This window comes from Ascidiella aspersa, chromosome 7 (assembly GCF_963924565.1).
Source record: "Ascidiella aspersa chromosome 7, kaAscAspe10.2, whole genome shotgun sequence".
NCBI classification, from domain to species: Eukaryota; Metazoa; Chordata; class Ascidiacea; order Phlebobranchia; family Ascidiidae; genus Ascidiella; species Ascidiella aspersa.
This window is the reverse complement of record NC_139453.1, coordinates 7,272,172-7,295,308: the sequence shown is the minus strand read 5'-3', so window position 1 is coordinate 7,295,308 and position 23,137 is coordinate 7,272,172. Positions and strand designations below refer to the sequence as shown.

At 36.7% G+C, this 23,137-nt stretch overlaps 1 protein-coding gene across 1 annotated transcript; it reads right to left on the bottom strand.

Moving 5' to 3' along the window:
• Positions 1 to 1,201: 1,201 nt before the first annotated feature.
• LOC146137486 (DNA excision repair protein ERCC-6-like) lies at positions 1,202 to 23,065 on the bottom strand. The gene is made up of 23 exons (XM_083394358.1): positions 22,990 to 23,065; positions 22,436 to 22,523; positions 21,887 to 22,074; positions 21,737 to 21,790; positions 21,167 to 21,568; positions 20,929 to 21,019; positions 20,568 to 20,735; positions 19,926 to 20,084; positions 18,919 to 19,054; positions 18,071 to 18,241; positions 17,149 to 17,325; positions 15,469 to 15,681; positions 14,214 to 14,432; positions 13,652 to 13,762; positions 12,258 to 12,331; positions 11,558 to 11,698; positions 11,015 to 11,209; positions 9,813 to 10,297; positions 8,927 to 9,040; positions 4,300 to 4,462; positions 3,401 to 3,504; positions 2,301 to 2,503; positions 1,202 to 1,522 (listed from the first exon to the last, which is right to left on the bottom strand). The coding sequence occupies exons 1-23, from the start codon at positions 23,063 to 23,065 to the stop codon at positions 1,364 to 1,366; spliced, it is 3,891 nt and encodes a 1,296-aa protein (XP_083250484.1). The 3' UTR covers positions 1,202 to 1,363.
• Positions 23,066 to 23,137: the final 72 nt, after the last annotated feature.

The window sequence follows — 23,137 nt, the reverse complement described above, 5'->3', positions numbered from 1 at the left end:
GTGAAAATTTTCCACTTTTTATCCCTGAATAATTGTCACGCAATACGAAAGTAATGTCGTATGTGGAATACTTGTTTTTCAACGATATGTACAAGGCGTAACTGAAAATAAGTTTATTGCGTTGGAATTCAATAACCAAAACAGTTTGCTTTAAGAAAAGTATGATTGCATAATAACGAATATTCGATGAACCGACAAACACTAATCAGTTAGCATTGCATTGTTAAACCGTTTGTAAAGTTTAAAGTCATGGTACTTTGGTCATTTATCTTTGCTGAACAGCCTATAGCTCAGCACAAGGAAAGCATAGCCTTATACAGAATAGATAACAAATAACGAAAAGGTAAGAAAACGGAAAACTAAGATCACTAGAGCAAAAACATAATTTTGGCAAAGTAGTGCCACCAGCAAAACTACAAGTCAAATTCTTGCTAACGTTACTGAGGCCAAACAATCAAAATTATCGACAAAACGTGAGGTAAAAAACGAAAGAAATTGTAAGACACCAGCATGAAACAGGAATATTCAAATATGATGCAGTATATAGTTGGCGAAGTGGTTTGTCATTCAAATTACAACCCATTTTAAGTATTTCGCGCGTTATTTTTCTGAATTTTTTCAAGCAAATGCTTTTTTTTCGAAAAAAATACTAGTAGGAACGGTACCCGTTTATTTAAACGTACAAATCAGCAGAGGGCTATAATTTAATTTGCCTTGCCACCGTTCGATTTAAGTAACCGGGACAAAATTGGCCGAAACAGAGACAAACCAAAATCAAGGTAAAATAAAAAAATACAACGTGGCACTCATCCGATCTTCGATTTGAGGTTTTAAATACAACTTTGAACAAAAAAGCAAGGATTAAATAAGTGTTATTAGCAGCAGTGCCGTTTTGTTTTTTACGAAAAGTTTAGAGGTTCTTACTATTTTTGCGAACTACGATTTTTTTTGGTTTGCGTGGATCAGGGTCGGCATTAAATATTTAGAGCGGACATCATTAAGGCGATGTCTTCAAAAAAGACAAAAACTCTGCTGTTTCCGGTAGAAATAAGGCAAATCTATTAAAGGATAAGTCGCCAAAAGTCTTGTTTGCCATTAAACTCTTAGTTGGAAAAAAATCATTTCATTTTTATCAATTAATAAACTATTATTTTAATTAGGCTTTCCTATACCCACGTAAACTAGTCCACGTATGGTTGAAGAACCCACAGTCTATTCAAAGGTAATCCATAAGGGACAGCGTCTTTCGCAACAGAAACAGATGTACCAAACTCATAGGACAGAACGACAACACCTTTACTTTCACAGCAAATGGAATCCTAACTTGAAAAGAATTCAAAAATGCGCAGACGGTGGTAGCTTATCAGCGGAATTCGTCTTTAAGGAGCCAGGTTGTCTTTCCGCTGGCTTGGTCCTTGCGTCTTGTGCAGATCCGGTGAAGCATGGCGCGGAAGTGGGGAGCTTGCTTGACCTCTACGTGACCTTTGAACTTTAGCATGAGCTCGTCGGTCGTGACCTCACCCTGGGAAAGAGAGTATAGTAGGGGTTTGTGCGAAATGCAAGGGCTTGTTGGGCTTTATTCTAAATTAATTGTAACTTGCGCAATATGAGACGACTCTTTTAAGATTAGCGCCCCCTACTTGAAGCTATTTTTAACTTAGGTGTTAAAAACTTTGAGGTTGGCGAGGGCCTGGGTCATGTCACCTTTCCCGCTTAAAAATGTGATAAAGTGCAATTTCTGTTTAGGCACACTACGAATGCCGTCATTTCAAGCAATATGCATTTTTTTCATGTGCTAACCCGTTAGGTATCTTTTTATATAAAAGTTTTGCAAATTTAAACCAGGGCTGCCGAGTCGGAGTCAGACTGGGGACTCAAGTAAGACAACGTAGAACTACCCGAGTTCGAGTTCGACATGCCCATGCGCAGTACCACATTTTTAAACTGTTATGGCCGCCAACTGGAAATTGGAAAGGTGGAATAGCATATGGTGGACTCGGGACTCGGCGAAATCGAACATTTGAGTCGGACTCGGGTTTATTTTTGGGGCCGGAGTCGGACTCGGGTTATTTTTAACCGACTCTGCAGCCCTTCCCAAACAATGGCATTTTTTTCATGTTTGCGACTTTTCAAGCACGAGTTTGCCCAGAGAAACAACAGTTGTTTTCAAAAATAATTGTTTTATGGCGTCACGCTTGACGTAGCTTTTGGGACTTTTGCGAAATCTAACAATTCGCCCGCTCGTTCTGCAGATGGCAGCCTAGGATCTGTCACAAGCCCAAATTAAAAATATAACTTACAGATTTCTCGCTGTTAAGAAATGTCACGATTCTTCGCAGCAGTTTGTCGTCTTCAGTAGCTTCGTCACCCGAACCGTCACCCAATTGGAAGGGAGCAGTTTGCTCCTCCCGCTCGCTCCCACTATCCTCCTCCTCCTCCTCCTTGGAGTGGCTGCGCATCTTGATCTGCTTGAGAATGCTCAAGGATGAAGTAGGAGTCGACGCTGAGAATAAATAGAAAACAATATGTATTAATAGGGCAGACCGATAATGTCGGATTGGAGCCCACCCGATATAAAGTAGTCTTATCGCTACTCGTTCGATACCAGTGTGCTACTGGTGCTTTTATCTTAGAGGGAACAATGGTCCCAATGGCATTATTGCCTAGTTAGATCGTGACTTCACAACTGGTTGACTGCATTATATGGAGCCTTCAAATTATGGAAAACAAAACGTAGATATACCCTTTAAACGGTGAGCACACCTATGCCTAACCAAAACACAGCAATACACTTACAGAAGTTTTAAATAAAGCTATTTCGAAAATTAACTGTCGTGAAGCAATGATCAATAGTCGCACAACAATGCGTAGATTGACTCATTGTCTTTAGTCAACAGTCACTGATTTTGAATTGAAGCAGGGTTGCCAGTTTGGATTTTTTAAGGCCAAGTTTGAAAATTTAGGCTTTTTTTTAACCTCTTTGGATGTTTTTATTTTTCGAAAAAATCAAAATGAAATTTGACTTTTTAAGACTTTTTTTGTTTCATTCAAATATTTCATGAGTGTTATTAAGAAGAGATCAAACTATCACAAAAACAGAAAAATTGTCAAAAAAATCGCAAAAAGAAAAAAATTGCCTAGAAAAATTTACAAAAAAGAACAAAAAATGAGAAAATTTGACACAAACAAAGAATTTCAACGTACCAGCATGACCATTTATTGGATTAGTTATCTTTTCAGAAAAAAACATAGGCTTGTTAGAGTTTGCAGTAGTTTTTGCTTTTTTAGCTTTTTGTAGGTAAGTTTAGCTTTTTCTATTCTGGCCATCTGGCCATCTGGCAACCCTGAATTGAAGGTGGTTAGTAATTGTTTGTGTTGATGTTGAGCCTAATTTACTTACTCGACTTGCCGAACAACGAAGGGCCGGTGTCGTCATCACTCGATGACGTTTCGTCACGCTTGATCGCTTTTATGGGAGCCGCTTTCGGCTTGCCAAATCGAGGCCTGGAAATAAAAGAAAAAAAAATCAAAACTGCTCGTATGTTTGTTCGTACGATTCACCTTAAGGAAAACAGGTATAATTATTAGTTTTTATAAACGAAATGCGTAACAAAATAATGCAGAGTTTCTCAACCTTATTTTCGCAGCAACCCAAATACTAAGCTATGGTGACCAAAATGTCTTCACTGAACTCTTCATGAGCTTGAAGTAAACACAGAAAAAAGAAGACAGTAGCATTTTAAAATTTAAATTTAATATCATATTTTTTCGTATTGCCTTTTCCGTAATTTTCGTAAATTTTAAAGAAATTTTGCCCAGAACCAAACTCAATACATATAACCATGTGAACTTTCATTCGGTGATCCAACCACATCAAACAGGTCCTTAAAGAGGAATTCGGTTCAAACGAAATATATTTATTATAATTTTCTTAGTTTTGCCAACCATCGTTAAAATAAGAAACAACCACTCGCTAAATTTACCGTCGAAATGGCGGCATTTTGATGATTTTTTACCTTGATGGACTCAACATTCGGTTAAAAGCAAAGGTGCAGACCAAAATTAGATGTATTAAATTAAAAAAACAAAACCAGTAAAACAAACTTTTTTGACTGGTCCGCCGCTGCAAAAATTATTCTATTTTCGCAGTCGTTAAAACAAAAACAAAAAAACAATCATACTCATATACGGTTTTAAAATGTGGTGTTTTGATGATTTTTTTAAGCCAGTACTTGACATCCAGTATTAGCAAAGGGCGCATTGCAAGCTTAAAATTAGTTAAAATGTGAATATTTTTACCTTTTGACCGGTCCGCCACTGCCCGGATACCTGTAGTGTTTCCTTGAAAGCTTAAGGTTGCGGATGGCTTCCCTAGCCACGCGGTTTGCCTCCGATTCTACCAAGGCGTAGTCGGGAGTCGAGCTGTTCATAATCGTGTTGTGCTTCATGGCTGACTGCACACCTGTAAGGGTCAAAGTTCAGGGGTCGGGTCAGGCTCGAGAAAAATTATATCTATCGTTATGGAGGGCTTTTTGCGAGAATGGGCGTTAAAATTCAGGGCAATCCGAACTGCGCGTTAACTTGTTGTTTTTAAGAAAAATAATTCATCACTTATTATTATAGATCGCTTTTGGAATTAAAAAAAGAAGTAACTAGACGGGGGTGCGGTTGTTGTATATTTTGTCAGGGGGTATATTTTCAGGGCTTGGTGTTTATTTTCAATTTTTACTTTATTTTATTTTTTTAATTTTTTTTTTTTATTTTTATTTTTTTTTTTTTTTGTTTTATATTTTGTATTGTGTACTTTATATTATATATTTTGTATTTTATTTTCCTTAACTTGTTTCTGCAAGCAAAAACAGATATGGGCCGAAAACTTACCCACTTAACTTATGCCTTTGATGCGAAAGGGGTTCAAATATGGCGTAGAATTTGGGAAATGATCGAAACATATATTTGATAAATAGAATTTACGTAGATAATGCGTATGGTTATTTTATTAAATTTTGACCAGCTTACGTGTTTGAAAAGCAAATATTATTATTCACTTAAAGACTAAAAATGGTTTAACGCCTATGGTTTGCAATACTTTTGCAAACTTTTACTCGGTAATTTTTTACCATGGCTTGGTCCGAGCAATCACTGTTAAAACAGGCTTTAAATCTGTAGTTTTAAACAATATGAAAAACACTATTATGTTCTCAATACGCAAACTATTAAATCGAAAGTTTTGCTAGATGTTTAGGCCCGATGTTGGTGGTATGCTGGTTGGAGCAAGATGCACGACAGGTGCTAACAGAGAGGCGTACACTGCCTTAAGATTTCGCATTTAAATTTGCGGCGGTAAATACACCCTATTGACACTTGATTATTAGGCGAAGCTTTTCATTATAAATGTGTCACCGATATTCTGCCTTGAACATCCCTACTCGAAAGGCTTCCCTGCTTTAATTGTACGGTGGGTGAAACTTTATTCACGGTCTTACCTCTTTTCATATTACCGCGACAATACGATCAAATACGATTTGGAGAATATTGAAAAAATCGTATTTGGACAATATTTGCTATTTGCACCTGTTACTCCAATCCAACATATCAACACACAATTTTAATATAAATCAAAAAACAGCTCCTCTGGTAAGTGTAATTGTTAACCAACGTTTCGGCAACCTATACAAGCCGCCTTCGTCAGGGTGATTGACACTGAACGCTCGTACAATAAATGGAAAGGAAAAAAAGCAGAAATAAACGCGAGCAACAAAACGATAAGAAAATAATTAGCGACTGCCTCTAGGCCTTCAGCAGGTGCTTGTAGCATTTTCGGCCCATATAATTATTTTACATGAACGCCATTCCGGCGACAATTCTTTCACCAGAAGGCCGTTTAATCCCATTCTGCCCAACTTTCGACACTGCATAAATCCAATACAATGATAAAAACGTCAGTTTTGACGTTCATGGTGTTACCCTTCTTATAAATATTCCACGATTCCAAAAATAATCTTTTCCTGTAGTCTGATTCTCGTGCTATTATTGAACGTTAAACGTTGGTTAACAATTACACTTACCAGAGGAGCTGTTTTTTGATTTACATTACCATGCCTGGTAGCAACAGTTTATACACAATTTAAAGTTGTGCAGGCCTGGTGTTGATATGTTGGATTGGAGTTGCCACCAGATTTTGCATTTAAATTTGCGGCGGTAAAATAAGTTGTTTCTTAAGACCATTAAGTAATTTTACTAAAGAGAAGCCTCGTTTTAAAATGCAAGTCGCACGAGCCCAGTTTTGGACCTGCCACTTCGCACAATGAAAGTCTCACGCGCGGGACAATAAAGCGTAGCAGGCGGTAAGTCGCTTCGTCACTTCACAAGCTGGACAAAGCAAGCGAATATGAACGAATTCTGTATGAAAGTTTTTCTGCTGCTAGATGGCAGTCGTTAGCTAGAAAGAGCTAAAACGCAATATTTCAGGTTTTTACCCCTCAAGCAAAGGCCCCTGGGGGTGCAGCCTCATAAACTTTTACAAAGCACCTACATACCACTCTTCGCCATGTCTGAAAATTTGAAGGTTCTACGATGTATACTTTTTCTATAAAGCTTCGGACAAAAATCGGTCTGAAACATACCATAGGAAACCAAAAAAGACTAGACGGGGGTGCGGTTGTTGTATATTTTGTCAGGGGATATATTTTCAGGGCTTAGTGTTTATTTTCAATTTTTACTTTATATTAATTTTTTTTTTTTTAATTTTTTTTTTAATATTTTGTATTGTGTACTTTATATTATATATTTTGTTTTTCATTTTCCTTAACTTGTTTCTGCAAGCAAAAACAGATATGGGCCGAAAACTTCCCCACTTAAAATATGCCTTTGATGCGAAAGGGGTTCAAATATGGCATAGAATTTGGGGAATGATCGAAACATATATTTGATAAATAGAATTTACTTAGATAATGCATATGGCCATTTTATTAAATTTTGACCAGCTTACGTGTTTGAAAATCAAATATTATCATTCTCTTAAAGACTAAAAATGGTTTAACGCCTATGGTTTGCTATACTTTTGCAAACTTTCACTAGGTAATTTTTTACCATAGCTTGGTCCGAGCAATCACTGTTAAAACAGGCTTTAAATCTGTCATTTCAAACAATATGAAAAACACTATTACGTGCCTAATACGCAAACTATTAAATCGAAAGTTTTGCTAGATAAGTTTAGGCCTGATGTTGGTATGCTGGTTGGAGCAAGATGCACAACAGGTGCTAACAGAGAGGCGTAGACTGCCTTAAGATTTCGCATTTAAACTTGCGGCGGTAAATACACCCTATTGACACTTAATTATTAGGCGAAGCTTATCGCGAAGTAATTGGTCGCCCCAAAAAATGCTGACGCCGCATTTAAAGCAAGCATTATAAATGTGTCGCCGATATTCTGCCTTGAACATCCCTACTCGAAATGCTTCCCTCCGTTAATTGTACGGTGGGTGAAACTTTATTCACGGCCTTACCTCTTTGTGTATTACCGCGACAATACGATGAAATACGATTTGGAGAATATTGGAAACATCGTATTTGGAGAATATTTGCTATTTGCACCTGTTCTGTATGTTACTCCAATCCAACATATCTACACACAATTATAAGTTGTGTATAATAATATAATAACTTATGGCTTTGAAGCGAAGGGGGTTCAAATATGGCGTAGATTTTGGCAAATGATCGAAACATACATTTGATCAATAAAAATTTACGTAGATAATGCTTACGGCCATGTTATTACATTTTGGTCAGCTAGCATGTTTAAAAAGTCAATATTTTCATTCTCTCTAAATGATTTAACGTCTATGGTTTGCTATACTTTTTCCAACTTTTACTGTGTAAATTTTTACCATGCCTTGGTCTGAGCAATCACTGTTGAAACAGAGTTTAAATCTGTAGTTTTGAGCAATATGCAAACACATTTATGTGCCTAATAAGCCACGTTTTATATTGAAAGTTTTGCCAATTTAAATCCAATAAACGCAAGATTTATTTATTTATGACGCCATGTTATGACGTAGCTTTGTAACGTCGTCGTTAAGAATGCGTTAAACTTAAGCTTTTTGTTGTTGCGGCCCTTGTATAATTATATTTGCTTAGACCTGGTGTTGATATGTTTGAATGGTGCAACAATCACAACATGTGCTAACAGAGATGTGTACACTGCCTGTAGGATTCGCATTTAAATTTGCGGTGGTAAAATATTTTGTGTTGTAAGAGCAATAGGTTTTTTTACTTAGAGAGGCCTCTTTATGAAAGGCAAGTCGCATGTGCATAGTTTTACTAGGCAAGCCACTTCCAACACAAATGTTGCACGCGCGGGACAATAGGGCGCAGCAGGGATGCCAGCAGCCGCCTCGTCGCGACGCGAGCTGGACAAAGCAAGCGAATATGAACGAATTCTGTATGAAAGTTTTTCTGCTGCTAGATGGCTGTCGTTAGCTACAAACTGCTAAAACGCAATATTTCAGGTTTTTACCCCCCAAGGAAAGGCCCCTGGGAGTGCAGCCTCATAAACTTTTACAAAGCACCTACATACCACTCTACGCCATGTCTGAAAATTTGAAGGTTCTACGATGTCTACTTTTTCTATAAAGCTTCGAACAAAAGTCGGTCTGAAACAAACCATAGGAAACCAAAAAAGAATAGCGGCAAAAACAAGATATGTCCCGAAAATAAATTTTCGGCCCATATAATTTTAGTATAAATAATGATCACTTAAACCACCCAATATTTTAGCGCATAAACAGAAATATCCAGCTACAACATTCTACAAGTGCAAACATTCTACCTGAAAACAATTTTTTTCTATCCATGTATTGCTGTTCAAATGCAACTGTTTTTAAATACATCGAGTTCAAAAGTGTTGAGAAACATTGATTAATACCTTTCTTGAACAATCTTGCTAGCACGTAATCTTCCGAATTCTTTGAAGCGCCTTCGACGCCATCTTTGTATCTCGCCTTCTTCGTCACAAAATCGACAACTTCGCCATCGACGTCTGTTAAGTTGTTACATAACATTTACACTTTACATTAGTACGCCACACAACTGTATAAGCTTACATAATCTACTCCGGACAAGTTTGAATGATGCCGCAAAACAATATGACCATTTGCTACGTAACAATGGCGTGAGAAATGTTTAAAAGAGTGTTTTTAAGATTGAAAGCCAGTCATTTTTTTGGTGTTTATGGGCCACCCATGGGGCATAGCAAAGCGTTAGCAGTAATTATCATACGTTTAAACATAACATTTATTGTGTCAAGATCGTCCGCATTTACGCAGTGTCGTACAACCCGCTATATGTTCGCGTGCTTTGTATGCTAGGGTTTTTGGCAAGAGATTTTCTTTCTTTTTTTTGTTTTTTTTTTAAGTGAAAGCCAAGAAAACTTTTTTTTTATGTTAATGAGGCATAGCAAAGTATTTGGGAGTAAACTTATATTTTTCTGTTCATGAGAACTGGGAAGTTTTTACCAAAAAAAATCGTGTTTATGATGGTAGCGAAGCATATTATCTAAAGCAGTGATTTTCAACCAGGGTTCCGCGGAACCTTAGGGTTCGGCTAGTACAATCTAGGGGTCCGCAATTTCTAAATTGTTTAGCTAATTGAGGTGTGTTTATTACACAGGTTGAAAAGCACTGATCTAAAGTAGTTACCCGATTTTTTTTCTGTTGAAGAGGAATGACAAAGTATTTTACCTAAACTTATAAGTTTTAGAAAAAGGAAATTTAATATTTTATTGCTTAAAGATAATGGAAAATTGTTCTCACCGAAAGTGCGTTTTTTCTTGTCGCCTTTCCTTCGACTTTTCTTTTTCGATTTCTCCTCGATTTTCGTTTTCAACTTAGATTCTTGAAACCTCTTCATAACTTTGAGAAACGACTCCCTAATCTTTTGAGACTTCGCCGACGCGTCACCGTCGTCGTAATCGATGACTTCAGAGTCTGGACCAGTGGGCGATGACGTCGGCGTCGCTGTGACGTCATAAGTTTGGCCACTGTTGGACGAAAGCTCAACAGACGAAGAAGGAACGTCGCTAGCGATATCAAGCGGTGTAGCGGGAACAACGGCATTGCCGTCAGGTGGCGATAAAGACGAGCCGTTTTGAGTGAATTTGTTCTCGTTGAGTTCACTGTGTTGCTGCTTGATTTGAGGCTCTTGGAGGGGAGATTTAGTTGGGATTCTCGGGGATGTCTGGAGTTTGCTGACCTTTGCGTTTTTCGTCGATGCTTCTTGCTCAAGTCGTCTTGCTTCACTGCGTTTTGAATTGTATAGTGATATTGTTACTTGAAGTACTACCGGGTGATTTTGGAGAGGCTTACCGAAATCAGTCAGGCCGAAATGGATTGTAGTACAAGCAAGGCCAAGCTTAAAAGCACTATAATCCTGAACAGACTGACTGATATCGGTAAGGCTTTTCAAAGTCATCATGTGTACTATATAACGTGGGTCATTTTAGTTGGCCAATAGAACTCCCAGAAGGGTTAGATCACAGAATACACATTGTGTATAATTAATTAATTATGCAAGTTGATTTATTTTCCATTCTTGTGGCATTTAGTATAAGCCACGAACTATGGTACCTCAACGAAATTCCGTACACTATTGGTACACTTTCACTTAATATTTTTTACATTGCGAATCTCAATCGGGTATCAGGTCGTCTACCATCCTAGTATTAGACGAGAATGAACCGATACTAGCACTTGGTATTTGGCATAGGCTCTAATCCGGTAATATCGGGCCCGAAATAAAGAAATAACTCAGCTCACTATTAAATTATAACAATCTTTGTAAATGGCCACATATGTCTAATTGTAAATTGGTTAGTCACGTGACACTCTATAAAGCCAAATTGTATTGAATTATCGACAAGATTTCGCACAACCGTACTTAATTAGGTCAAAGTAGAAATCCTTTATTAAATTATAGTATAGGTTAGTAATCATTAAAACTCCAGAAAATACCGCACCGTCTCCTTTCCTTAAGTTTTCCCAGCTTTATCTCGGAGCCTGTTCCGGCGAAGATCGATGCTGTCTCGGTGCTTGATCCGTCCTCTTCGCGATGCTTAAGAGTAAAGAGCTCGTGAATGTCATTGGTCTTGAAGAAGCGCCGCTGACGTGGATCCTTCAGTACCCGGTTCGACATGAACTGCTTGAAGATTTGACTGCGAGAAAAAATGCAATAAGACGCTTATCTAGGTTTTAAACGGGAGTTTTTTTTACTTTGAGGGGGCTAAGGAGTTTCCTGTTATTAATTTTTCCAATTGTTTTTTTGTTTAAAGGGAATTTTGCTTCGAATAATATAGATTTTTTCAAATATTATGTATATAGAATTGTGTTAAAAGGGAGGGGGTGATAAGATTTGACATACATTTTACAGGGGAATTTTTAAACAACCTTATTACGCTAAAATAACCCCTTTGTAAAACTAAATAAGCCACAATCTACATTTCGCAAAAATTAGCCAGCATACACAGTATTACGCCACAATGTTACAAAATGTCGAATCTCACCGGTGATAGATCTTCTCCTCGATTGTTCCGGTCGAGATGAGTCGGTAGATGGTGACCTCCTTCTTCTGACCAATCCTCCAAGATCGCTCCTGTGCCTGTGCATCAGTGCTCGGATTCCAATCAGGATCGAAGATCACAACTCTGGGAGGAAGATAGAATATGGTATAAATGAATGATTGATCTTTTGGAGCATTGTTTCTAAATTTTTTTTTTGCGGCCATCTAAAATTAAGGCGTAAGAATAATAGCAAAGCTTCGGCGACCTAATTCTCTTTGCTGAACTTTTTGTTAAAAAAACAAAAGAAATAATCATTTTCATGTGCTCGGGTTCCAATCAGGATCGAAGATCACAACTCTGGGAGAAACAAACAACCCGTTCGGACTATAGCGGCAACACAAAGTCGCCGGACATTTTGTCTGGAGCTGAGTTTTTCATCGGGATTATGCAGATTTAATTTTACTTTTAACCTTACAAGTCCAAAATGTGTCACAAATAATATGATGGAAACATCGAATTTAAGTTTCCTAAGGTTGGCAAACAAAAGGGAAGCTCCAATTGTGGCCATTTAGCAATAGCTTTGGCAATCAAGACAAGCCTTGATCAACAAACTTTGAAAAGGTAGCTTACTAACAGATGACTTTACTATTATCTCTCTATATAACCACGTGACCCTGATAAAATTAACAGTTTAGTCTCTTACCGATTTGCTCCGATGAGGTTGACGCCAAGTCCTCCGACTCTCGTGGTGAGGAGGAACACGAAGACCGAGGGATCCTAGCAAGAGGAACAATCGTTTTGAGGAGCAAGTCACAGCCGACGGAGAATGAAACAACAGCCCACGTTTATGACGTACCGTTCGGATTTGAACTTTGTATGGTTTATATACAGAAAATGTTCAGTACAGTTAACATAATACAAGGCAACTTTTTAACATTCGAAATAAGTTTGTCTTTTGTTTTTTAAACAAATCATTCTTTGCACTGTTGTGGTGTAACCGCAGTATTCTGTGTTTTAATGAAGTCACACGACAATAAGGGTGGCACAACTTTTTGGTAGGTCATCATTTTTACCATAACGATAAATACATTTGTTTAGGACAGTGCTTCCCAACCTGGGGGTCACAAGGGGTTATTTAAGTTAAAGAGGATCGCCGTGTAGTATTTTGACCAACGAATAATTGAAGGGAAAAAGCAATACAAACTTTAGGCGTGATTATGACGTCACCACCACGATTGTTTTAATCAATAAATTAGGTTTAGTCAAAAATCGTAACTTTAGCTAGTTGTGCAATGTGCATACTTTCGTTCTGGACATTTTTGCTAACTGGAGTCACAATCCGTCCAAAAGTGTCAACATTTTGTCGATTTGGGATCGCGTAAGTTTGCGAAAACTGAAAAGGGGGGAGGGGGGGTCGCGACTTAAATCGTTAAATCTTCATGTAAAAATTTTAATCGGGAACATTTGTCAGGTTTTTTTTCCAATCTTGGCAAGACTTATTGCTCGTAACAATATCACTCAACGTCGGTACATACCAGTGTTGTAAACAAGTTATTTTGAAATGACTTAAGTCCCAGTCAAGTCATTCGTAAAATAACTTAAGTCCAAGACAAGTCTTTTTGAATAAATAACAAGTCAAGTCCCAGTCCAAGTCATCGCTTTCCCAAGTCAAGTCATAATTAGAGCAAGTCAACTTCAAGTCCAACTATTGTCAAAAAAATAAAACTTTAAATTACGAAAACCGGCAAACTCCTTCGATTATTATGAGCAACTCAAGTAAAAACCAACATAAAAGCAACATATTACAAGAAAATTGTTTTATGTGCAACGATCGGGATAAATAACGCAATTTTATAAATAATTGCTTAATTAAAACAATTTATTTTAACCCAAGTCATTTGTCCAAATGACTTAAGTCAAGTCAAGTCATTTTGTCCAAATGACTTAAGTTAAGCCAAGTCATTTGCCCGAAAGACTTAAGTCAAGTCAAGTCATTTTGCCCAAAAGACTTAAGTCAAGTCAAGTCATTTAAAATCAGTGACTTAAGTGCACTTAAGTCAAGTCATTGACTTAAGTCATTACAACACTGGTACATACTTTGTTGAACCTGTTGACCAGTGGTTGTCGTGATGAGACAGACGTCCCTCCGTGCATCGACATGTAAGTGTACTCGCGCAATTTGAGAAAATCTTCCAGAACATTCAGCATCTGCAAACAGATATTAATCATCTTTGAACTAACTTTTTCAGCAATAAAAAAAATAAACACTGTAGATTCTGTTCAGCTTGTTATCACGGCTGGTTTTACGAAGAATAGTTTTATTACGCCTGCTATTGATTAGTGAGAAAAAAAGCGTGTTTAGTCGAGGCGTTTTACATTCTTGAGGCACCTTATTTCAAAAGTAGTACTAATTTAGGTCAAAGGCCATACTCAGGCATCGCTTTGTTCTACTTTGCGCCAAGTCTAATGCGCTCTTTTATAAATATTGTCGCAAATCAACAAATTGAGTCCAATAGATCTGATAACGACAACCTATTTTTTGCACAAGCACTGGCGCTAAACGAAATGCACTCGCATGTGCATTATCGCAACCCTAACAACATTGCCAATTTTCACATCACGAAATTAAAAAAAAAAGTTTTTATTTTCAAAATTTCACCAGTTTGCTTTGCGTGAAGAGGAGGACCTTCTTCTCCTGCTTCTTCCAGATCCGGAGCAGGGAGTCGAGGACGATCATCTTTCCCGATCTCTTCCAGAAGCCGTACCTCCTCTCGTCCCTCCGGTCCGGGTCCTCTTCTCCCACCAGGATCTTGTGTCCTCCGGTGTAGAGGTCCGGATGGTTGCAGATCTTGCGCAGCTGGATCAAACCGACGAAGATCTGAGGATGAGAAATAAAACTAGCTTTATAAATGGTAATTCTAAAAAAGGTAATCGCTCCGAAATAGAAGGCAGGTTAAACCATTGTAAACATTTAGGTATAGGAAGTAAATTCGCAGATAGTGTACAGATATTTGGCGAGTGCGAATTTTAATTTAATATCAACTCTGGTTGTAAACATGTCAATTAACAAGGTTTTAATATAACTTTATGTTTTCAAATCGTTGTTCAAATCCGTTCATTTTTACAAGTATCAACTATTGCACTTGCCGAAACGTTTGCAAAATAAAAGTATGAATCTTTTCTCAGTTATTTGGGCCACTCTTTTTTTATTGAAGATTATGAACAGATCCGTGTTTAGTGTTCCTAAATCAGTGTTTAGTGTTTCTCAATTATTCTTAACTTTTTTTCTATTACGCCCAACTCAGAGTTGTAATGACTTGAGACTTAAGTCACTGGTTTCAAACGACTTGACTTGACTTAAGTATTTTGTATAAATTATTTAATTGAATTGGACTTTTGACAATTTACTTGGATTGAAATTAGTTTTTTTTTTCGTTTTTATTAAAATTGTATTTATCTAAATTCTTGCACATAATTTGCTAACCATGTGTTTTATTTATTTTATTTTTTAGTTAAGATGTCGTTCTTACACGAACGAGGTAACAAATTTAAAAGTTTATTTTTACGTCAATGACTCGACGTGGTCTAATAATGACTTGGCTTGGACTTGACTTTTTAAATTTTGTAATGAACTTGACTTTTTAATTTTTGTAATGAACTTGACTTTTTAATTTTTGTAAAGAACTTGACTTTTTAATCTTTGTAAAGAACTTGACTTAGACTTGGGTTACTTTTGAAATACCTTGACTGGGAATCCAACCTTATCAAAATGAATTGCTAAAAAAACAATGTAATTATCAAATTATCATAGCATCCGAAAAACCTTCCCGGTGTAAAAAGGGAAAAATTAGAAGTAACTCGCAAACCAAACACACACTTAAAAAATTAAACCCACTTTCAAAAAAATAACTCACTTTCATGTTTCTGCAGAGAATCGAGTAGACTGTCTCCGAGTCGAGGTAGCGCTTGTATACCTCCACCTGGTGGTCGGTTAAGGAGCAGAAGAGGACCTGGTCGGTCTTCTCCGGAAGCTTGATGTGCTCCTGGACGTCCTGCTTCATTCTCCGCAAGAGGTAGGGAGAGATCGTGCTCCGGAGGATGCAAGCACACTTGTACGCCGTCTGGACCTGTCAAAGTTGGGAGGAAGAAAGTTAAGCAAAAAATAAAATCCGAAATTAAATTATTAATTTTAAACATATTTTTTATTGTGTTTGCAATGTGCCTCAATCTGAATTTCTTGATTTCGACGAAGGTTTTGATTAATATCAAGGTTATAAAATAGTAGGTGATTGGATTTAGTAGTAGGTGATTGGATAAAGGTATTTTCAGTAAAATGTTAAGAAGCGAAGTAAAGGTTTAGCGCAACAGCAAACATTAACTGATTATGGTTAAATAAAAAGATGGGTATGGCATGAAATGGAGTCCGAAAAAACGTTGAAGAAACCGCTGGTAAATGCCGGAAGCGAACATTGTGCTTTTGAACGTACCTAGTTACAAGTAAAGGTATCTCTGTTCATAAGGAGATATAGGTTTGACTTAAAATGGAGTCCGCAAAATATTGCACACATCCGTGGTAATGATTTGTTTTAATTTGTTTGGTATTTTATTTTTATTTATTAGAAACTGAAATAGTATCTAGCCGAGGGGATTTTAAACTTGGGTCCGTGGACCCCTTGGGGGTCCGTGAACTAGTTTTAGGGGGTCCATGAAGGCCTAATTAAAGAACTAGTGTATACTTAAAGTAATGAACTTTTAAAAGAAAACACTTTAATTAAAAATTAAACGGTTTTGCACTGAATGTATAGTTAGACTCCATTTAACTTTCACATTTTTCGATACCGAAATAACAGAGTCATGAAGTCCATTTGTGTTGTGACGTCATTTTGGAGCATTTCTTGCCTACCGGGGTCCATTCAAATTGGGGGTCCGCGGTAAAAAAGTTTAAGAACCCCTGATCTAGCCGAAAGCGAACATTATGCTTTCAAACGTAACCAATTACAAGTAAAGGTATCTCTGTTGTTAAGGAGATATAGGTTTAACATAAAATGGAGTTCGTAAAATATTGAAGACATCTCTGGTAATTATTCATTTTATCGCTCGTAATTTTTGCGTTTTGATTTGTTCGATATTTTATTTCTATTTATTAGAAACAAAACCTGGTTGTACCCGGATGGAAATTCGTACTTTTAAATTTTACCAAACAAGTGGAGTATCTCTGTTGTCAAGGGGCTAGCCTATTCTTCGACTTTTGGTCTAACATGAAACGCTATACCGAAATATGGAAATTTTTAAACACAATAAAATTGACTACTTTTAGTTTGTCGTGATATACAGATCGGCAACTAGAATTGTTCCAAAAGATTCCGAGTTTTTTTATTAACCAGCCGAAATGCATTTCTTTCTTTGAAACGTGTTGTAAAACCAGAAGATAAAAACCGAAAAATCAAAGATCTTAAAACTAACAGACACTACATCATCGCGACCAAAAGAAACTAATCTTGCCAATTAAGCAACAGAGAGTTCGAAATGTTACGAGATCGGCGCCCTAGTTTAGTAATTAACAGTTTCACCTTAGCCACCTTCTCGTAATTCACCTGTACGTCTGTTGCGTTTGCGTATCCGCCCTGAACTATTGGCACCGAGAACTGTTCCATAAAGCAAGGCAAGGTGCCAAGCTTGCCGGGGAAAATGAAATCGAAGAGGGACCACAGCTCCTGCAGTTGATTCTGTATTGGAGAGCCAGATAGAATCAGGCGGTGAGGGGTTTGGAACTGTAAATGAAGACAAAAGATTGTGTATCGTTACTGTGCGCTTAATTATAAAGTTTTTTATTTTGAGTTTGTGTTTAAAGTGCATTGTACAGGGGGAAAAGTTTTCAGACATAACGTTACGTCATAAAGTCACACAGTCCATTTTATTTTATTGAAGTTTCAGGTTGAAAGGGTGTAACTTTCAATACAAAAGCTACGTAAAGGTGTCATGTATTCGCGCAAAGCGAAAAAACGCCGTTCAACCGTTAAAGTTGCCCAAAATTTATTTTCAAAGTGGCGATAAGACGCACGATGTCTTGGGATAAAACGATTTTATAAAAATCGGCCATGCTCACCATTTCGACTGCGCAGCCCTGCTTTGAACGTGCAATTTCTATTAATCGAATTTAGCAACATTGTTTACATTTTTAGAATAGTTGACAAGAAAACCCGAGTAACGAAATAGTTAGATTTTAATGTAATGAAAAGGCTCGCATGTTAACCTGTTTAAAATCGTTTGGCTTCGTCACATGCGAACTGTGTTGTAATTTTGAGCTGGCCCTATGCGATTTTATCATTGCAAATAGGCAGTCAATTTTAGCGTCCTGCTTCTTTCTGCTTTCTTGCTTCTTTTTAGCGTCCTGCTTTCTCGGGAGTCAGAATAATCAGATAAATACAAAGAACGTAAGACACTTTGGCAGTCATCGGTTCTTTCACGCCCCGCTCTGCACAGCGCAGCGGTAGTCTAACGGGCCTTAATGCTCACCATCTTGACTGCGTGGGTGATGGCCGCCTCCGGGTTCCGGATCTTGTGTCCTTCATCCAGTATCACGTAATGCCACTTCTTGGCGATGAGGATGTCCAAGCTGAGTCTCATTCTTTCGTACGAAGTGATCAGGACTCCACGGGAAAGCGTGATGTTGTGGATCAGATCCGCCTTGACGGATTAATTTGTTGATAAATTATAATTTTGTTGTCAAGGTATTTTTTTGATCAGTTAAACTTTGTATAATATACAACCAGGGGCGGATCCAGGAATTTCGTTTGAGGGGGGGGGGCGATTTTTTTGGATATGACGTCACGTTACGTCATAAAACACTGCATCTTAAAAACACTATAGTTGTTCTCGAGCGAACTTGTGCGCAAATTTAGGCTGAAATTCAGTCTAACCGCGCGTATTTAAAAGAGTACGTGACGCATTAGGTTCATAAAAGACATTCGCAAATTGCTCGAAATAACGGCATTCGTAGAGTTGTTGAGTTAACATGGTGTACCACACCATTGTATAGGCATGGAGTTTTTGGCCTGAATAGATTTCAGCAAAACGTAAAAATGGAGATTCTCGCAAAGCACTTTTTTAGGAGTTACATATAATAAAAGTTGGCAAAAAAATATCATATCTGTGGCCTATTTTTTTCGTGACTGCAATCATCGCTGTGTATTTATATTTACGTCAAGTAGAAAAACAAAACTTTATTGTCAGATAGAAAAAGTAAACTTGGGTGTAGTGTTAGACTAGAAATATAAGTAAGACAACCTAGAACTTGAAATTTACCTAAATGTGGTTAACATAACAAAGTTTTTAAATATGAAAAAAAGGTTAAAAATGTTTACCTTTGCACCCTTGTAGCTTCCAGATCCATGCAAAACTGCCACTCGCAGGAGTGGTGCCCACTTGTGGAATTCGCGAACCCACTGATGCATAACCGTGGTGGGTGAAACGATCAAAACTGGACCCAAACCGTCGTAACTTGGAAATTAATAGTAGTTGGCCATTTAAATGTCAAGACATGAAATCAACGTTGTCACAATGATGAGGCAATAAAAAAGAATAGCGTTAATGTATGGGCTTCTTATTTATTGGGCTTTTGTTGTTCTATTGAATTTTTTAGGTGACATGCAATATTATGATATGACAACATTTTATCAAAATGATTTCTTTTTTTAAGATGAGTTCGTTCCAATGTACATTTTGTTATGGAATCCTGATAATGACAACAATAGTTGGCAACACCCCTTTACTTTTAAAAAGGAGCAAAAATTGTAGAAATCCAAGTGGAAATGGGTGAGATATTAGCGAAAACCAAAATTTATATTACCACTTACTCAAGAATTCATGCCAATTTCAAAGAATATCTCAACAAGTACTTGGCCAATTTTTATAAATCTTTTTAGTTCTTTTATCATCCCTTAAATTTAAATTTTCTGTTATATTTTATTAATTTTTTAAAAGGTCATGTCATAAATGTGATTCAAATTGGGTGACTTGATATGAAATCACCCGTTAAGGTTTTAACATGTATTTAACATCTTGTTTTTTATTTTATTTCGATTCTGACTCCATGCCAAATGACGTTGTTACTATTCGCCAACAAGCAAAATGGATTAATCAATACCATTCAAAGGTTTTTTCCAGGCTACCAGGCCGAAATTCACTCAAGCGTTAACAACTTTAGTTAGCAGCAGGCACTGATACCAGCCTAGTCTCTAACAAATACAGATACTGCCACTTGGCATCAGGTATCGGCCATTATAGGCGACATTTTTCAAACAAATAAAAATTTAATGCAATATAAGAAACATTATTATTAGGGCACACCACATTAAATTTGAGGACTCACCTTAATGAATTGTCCCTATCCCTGACTTTGGAATTTCTCATCGCATCCAAAAAAGCGATGATCTGTACAGTTTTTCCCAAACCCATTTCATCTCCTAGTATTCCGCCTGCTTGCTGGCAGTGTAACTCCCACAACCATTTCACGCAAGTTTGCTGGTACCTAACAGATTATTAAACAACAATTTGTATTGGAATCGTAAGTTTGCCGCTATTCTATTTTGGTTTGCTTTAGAATGTTTCAGGCCAATTTTTGTCAGGAGCTTTTTAGATAAATTATACGCCTTGTAGACTTTTTAAAACTTTTAGACATGTAGGTGCTATTCAGAGGCTTAGGAGTCTGTCCCCCTAAGAACCTTTAATTGAGGGACAAACAACCTAAAATAGTGTGACATAATCATTTTGGTTCTATGTAGCTATCTACTCCTATCTAGTTTTTGTTTTCTACTTTGACCTGATGAAACACAGTTGTCCGAAAGCTTGTCTAGATTTTATACAATTTGTCATTGAACAGTGCAACCTGGTTTCCAGATTTAGGATTAAACAGATTCGGCTATCAACAAAGATACATATGACTACACATTAAGAAGTATTTTTTCAAAAAAATTTCTTATTTTGATGGATATTTGGATGGATGTGTTTTTACTTGTAGAGTTTTGACCAAATCCTTCCAGGCACATTTAAGCCTCCCTCGAACTGTTTGTCATTGGCTTGTTGGACACCATCGTGTTCTGCATTCAAAAGTAATTGCTTGTATCGCAAAACCCGCTTCTTGTACGTCTTTGGGTTGGCATCATCACAAATCCTTGACTCTCTATGATTAAATAGTGAAATGTTGAGGAAGTCAGACAGCCAATAAGTTCATAATTACAACAGATAGCAGTTTAAATTGAACATTAAATGAAATTGTTCACGAAATATTACTGAAAACTAATATAAACATTAAATTATCAGCATTTTTACATGTTTTTTAGTGATATTACTAAAAAAACAAGAAATTTATATACTTATTTGAAGGTTCAGCATGTTTCTTTGTATTAACACTTTTAGGTGATTTCTTTGAAATTGGTGTTGATTCAATTTCATATTCATCAGAATCTTAAGTAAATGTAGCAGACAGTTAAGTTTCAACATTTTATAGACAAAATGTTTATTAAGGCATTTAACATTTGTCTTGGACATTTTATCACATCATTAATTTCAAATAACTTAGATATAGACTGCTAGCAGCAAATCAAATATTACCTTCAAATTCATCAGAAGTATGAATCCTATAATCTTCATCTTTAGGAGATAGTTTGAAGTCTCTGTTAGCGACTTTTGGAATAGGCACGATAGTTCTTTCAACTGCCTCACTGGTAGAAACTTCCTTAGCATTCTTATTTTGCTGTTGCAGTGAAGGGTCTTTATTTCCATTGGAGATGCTCTTACTTTTATCCGGCAGTTTTGTGGGTGTTTTTGACTTTGATACGAGCCCATTCGTCAGGAAGGAAGCAAAACCATCATCCAAACGAGCAGGGGCATGCAGGGGTTTATTAACCTTGGGTTGGACTGGTGCTTCGTTTAGAGAAAAAGGGGTGGCAAGGCCTTTTTTAATTAGTTGTTTTCGTTCCTTTAAACTGCGTGCACCAGAAAGCCTTTTTTTGTCTGGCATAAAAAAATAAATTTAACAAAGTGAAACTAAAAAGTACATGTATAAAAAAAAAAGAAGTTATTTCCTTTTTCATTACAAACATCATAATAGCAATTTAAATTTTAAATATTTATTTAAAAAAAAATTAAATAAGAATATCATTCTTTGTTACAAAAGCATACCATATGTTTGCTGCCTTGATGATGTGCCAGGTAAATTGGAATCTACTTGAAATCCTACAAACACAAAAAAAATTAATAACAAAACAATATTAACTAAATTGCACATCGAGCTTAAAATTTAAACTTTTTAATTTTTAGTGACTGCTTTACCTGCAGCCACATTTTGCAGTTGAGATTCAAACTTTTTTAACTTTGTTTCCAATGATTGAATTTGTGCCACGATTGCTGTATTTTTGCTTTGAAGCAACCCAACTTTGCTAGTTGAAAGTTGAAAGTCATTCTTTGTCGAAAAATACTTGATAGTGCTCTCATTTTGCTTCAGCTGTGAAGTCAAACCCCTAGACACAGATTTAAAAAATGGTAATTTTGAAACCACACCTAGCAAAAAGTTTGGCGCTGGCCTAGAATCCTACCATTTTTAGCAAAGCGAAACGAGTTGTCAAACTTGAAATTGCACAGAAGAAATTTATATCGGAGAATAAACATATTATTAATACTTGACCCACCCAAACTCACACCCTAGCCAAAAAATGTTATAAACCCGTAGACAAAATGTGGTAGGATTTTAGACCAGCGTTAAAACATTCTGTATTGCACTTCAAATAACTGATTTATTAGGTAAATTAAAAAAAAGAAATTTCTTTGAATGCGGATAATTAAATATCAAAATAAAACAGCTCAACAGTCATTTAAACTTGCCTTATTTGTTTTACAACAACATCTACTTTCTTTGTAAGCTCTGCTTTTTCTTTATCACAAATTTGCCGGTTAATTCCTTTAATAACATCTGAAACGCAAAGTTACAACTGACAAACTATTTCTAAACTACACATCAGTATAAGTGTACAACACGTAGGATTTTATTATTGCAACCAACAGTAAATTAGGTTTTATTCCTTTGAGAATAAACGTAAAATGTAGGGCGCTCTTTCACTATTGTACGTAAAAATTATTAAAAATTTTTTTATTCTTCAAATGCTGCATACCACAACGCATATTGTTTGGGTTAGGGTGCGGGTTAGCGTTTGGTTGAGGGTGGGTCAAGGTATTATTAATGACCCACCCTCACCCAAACGCTAACCCGCACCCTAACCCAAACAATATGCGTTGTGGTATGCGGTATTATTATTATTTTTTTTTGCATAACTTTTCACGTACAATAGTGAAAGAGCGGCAAATATAGTCATAAATAGGTCTAACAAGTTAAGTTTCATAAAAACAAACCAAACTTTGTATAATTTAGGGACACTTACCGTCTTTTAGACTTTGTGCATCGTATACATTTACTCCTTTAATGTTGTGAACTGAGTCTTCATTTTCATCCATCATTACAACAGTTTGTTCGCAGGCAAATTCATTCAGTCAGTTAACGAGTCGGCGTAGACAAGCAAGGATTGTTTT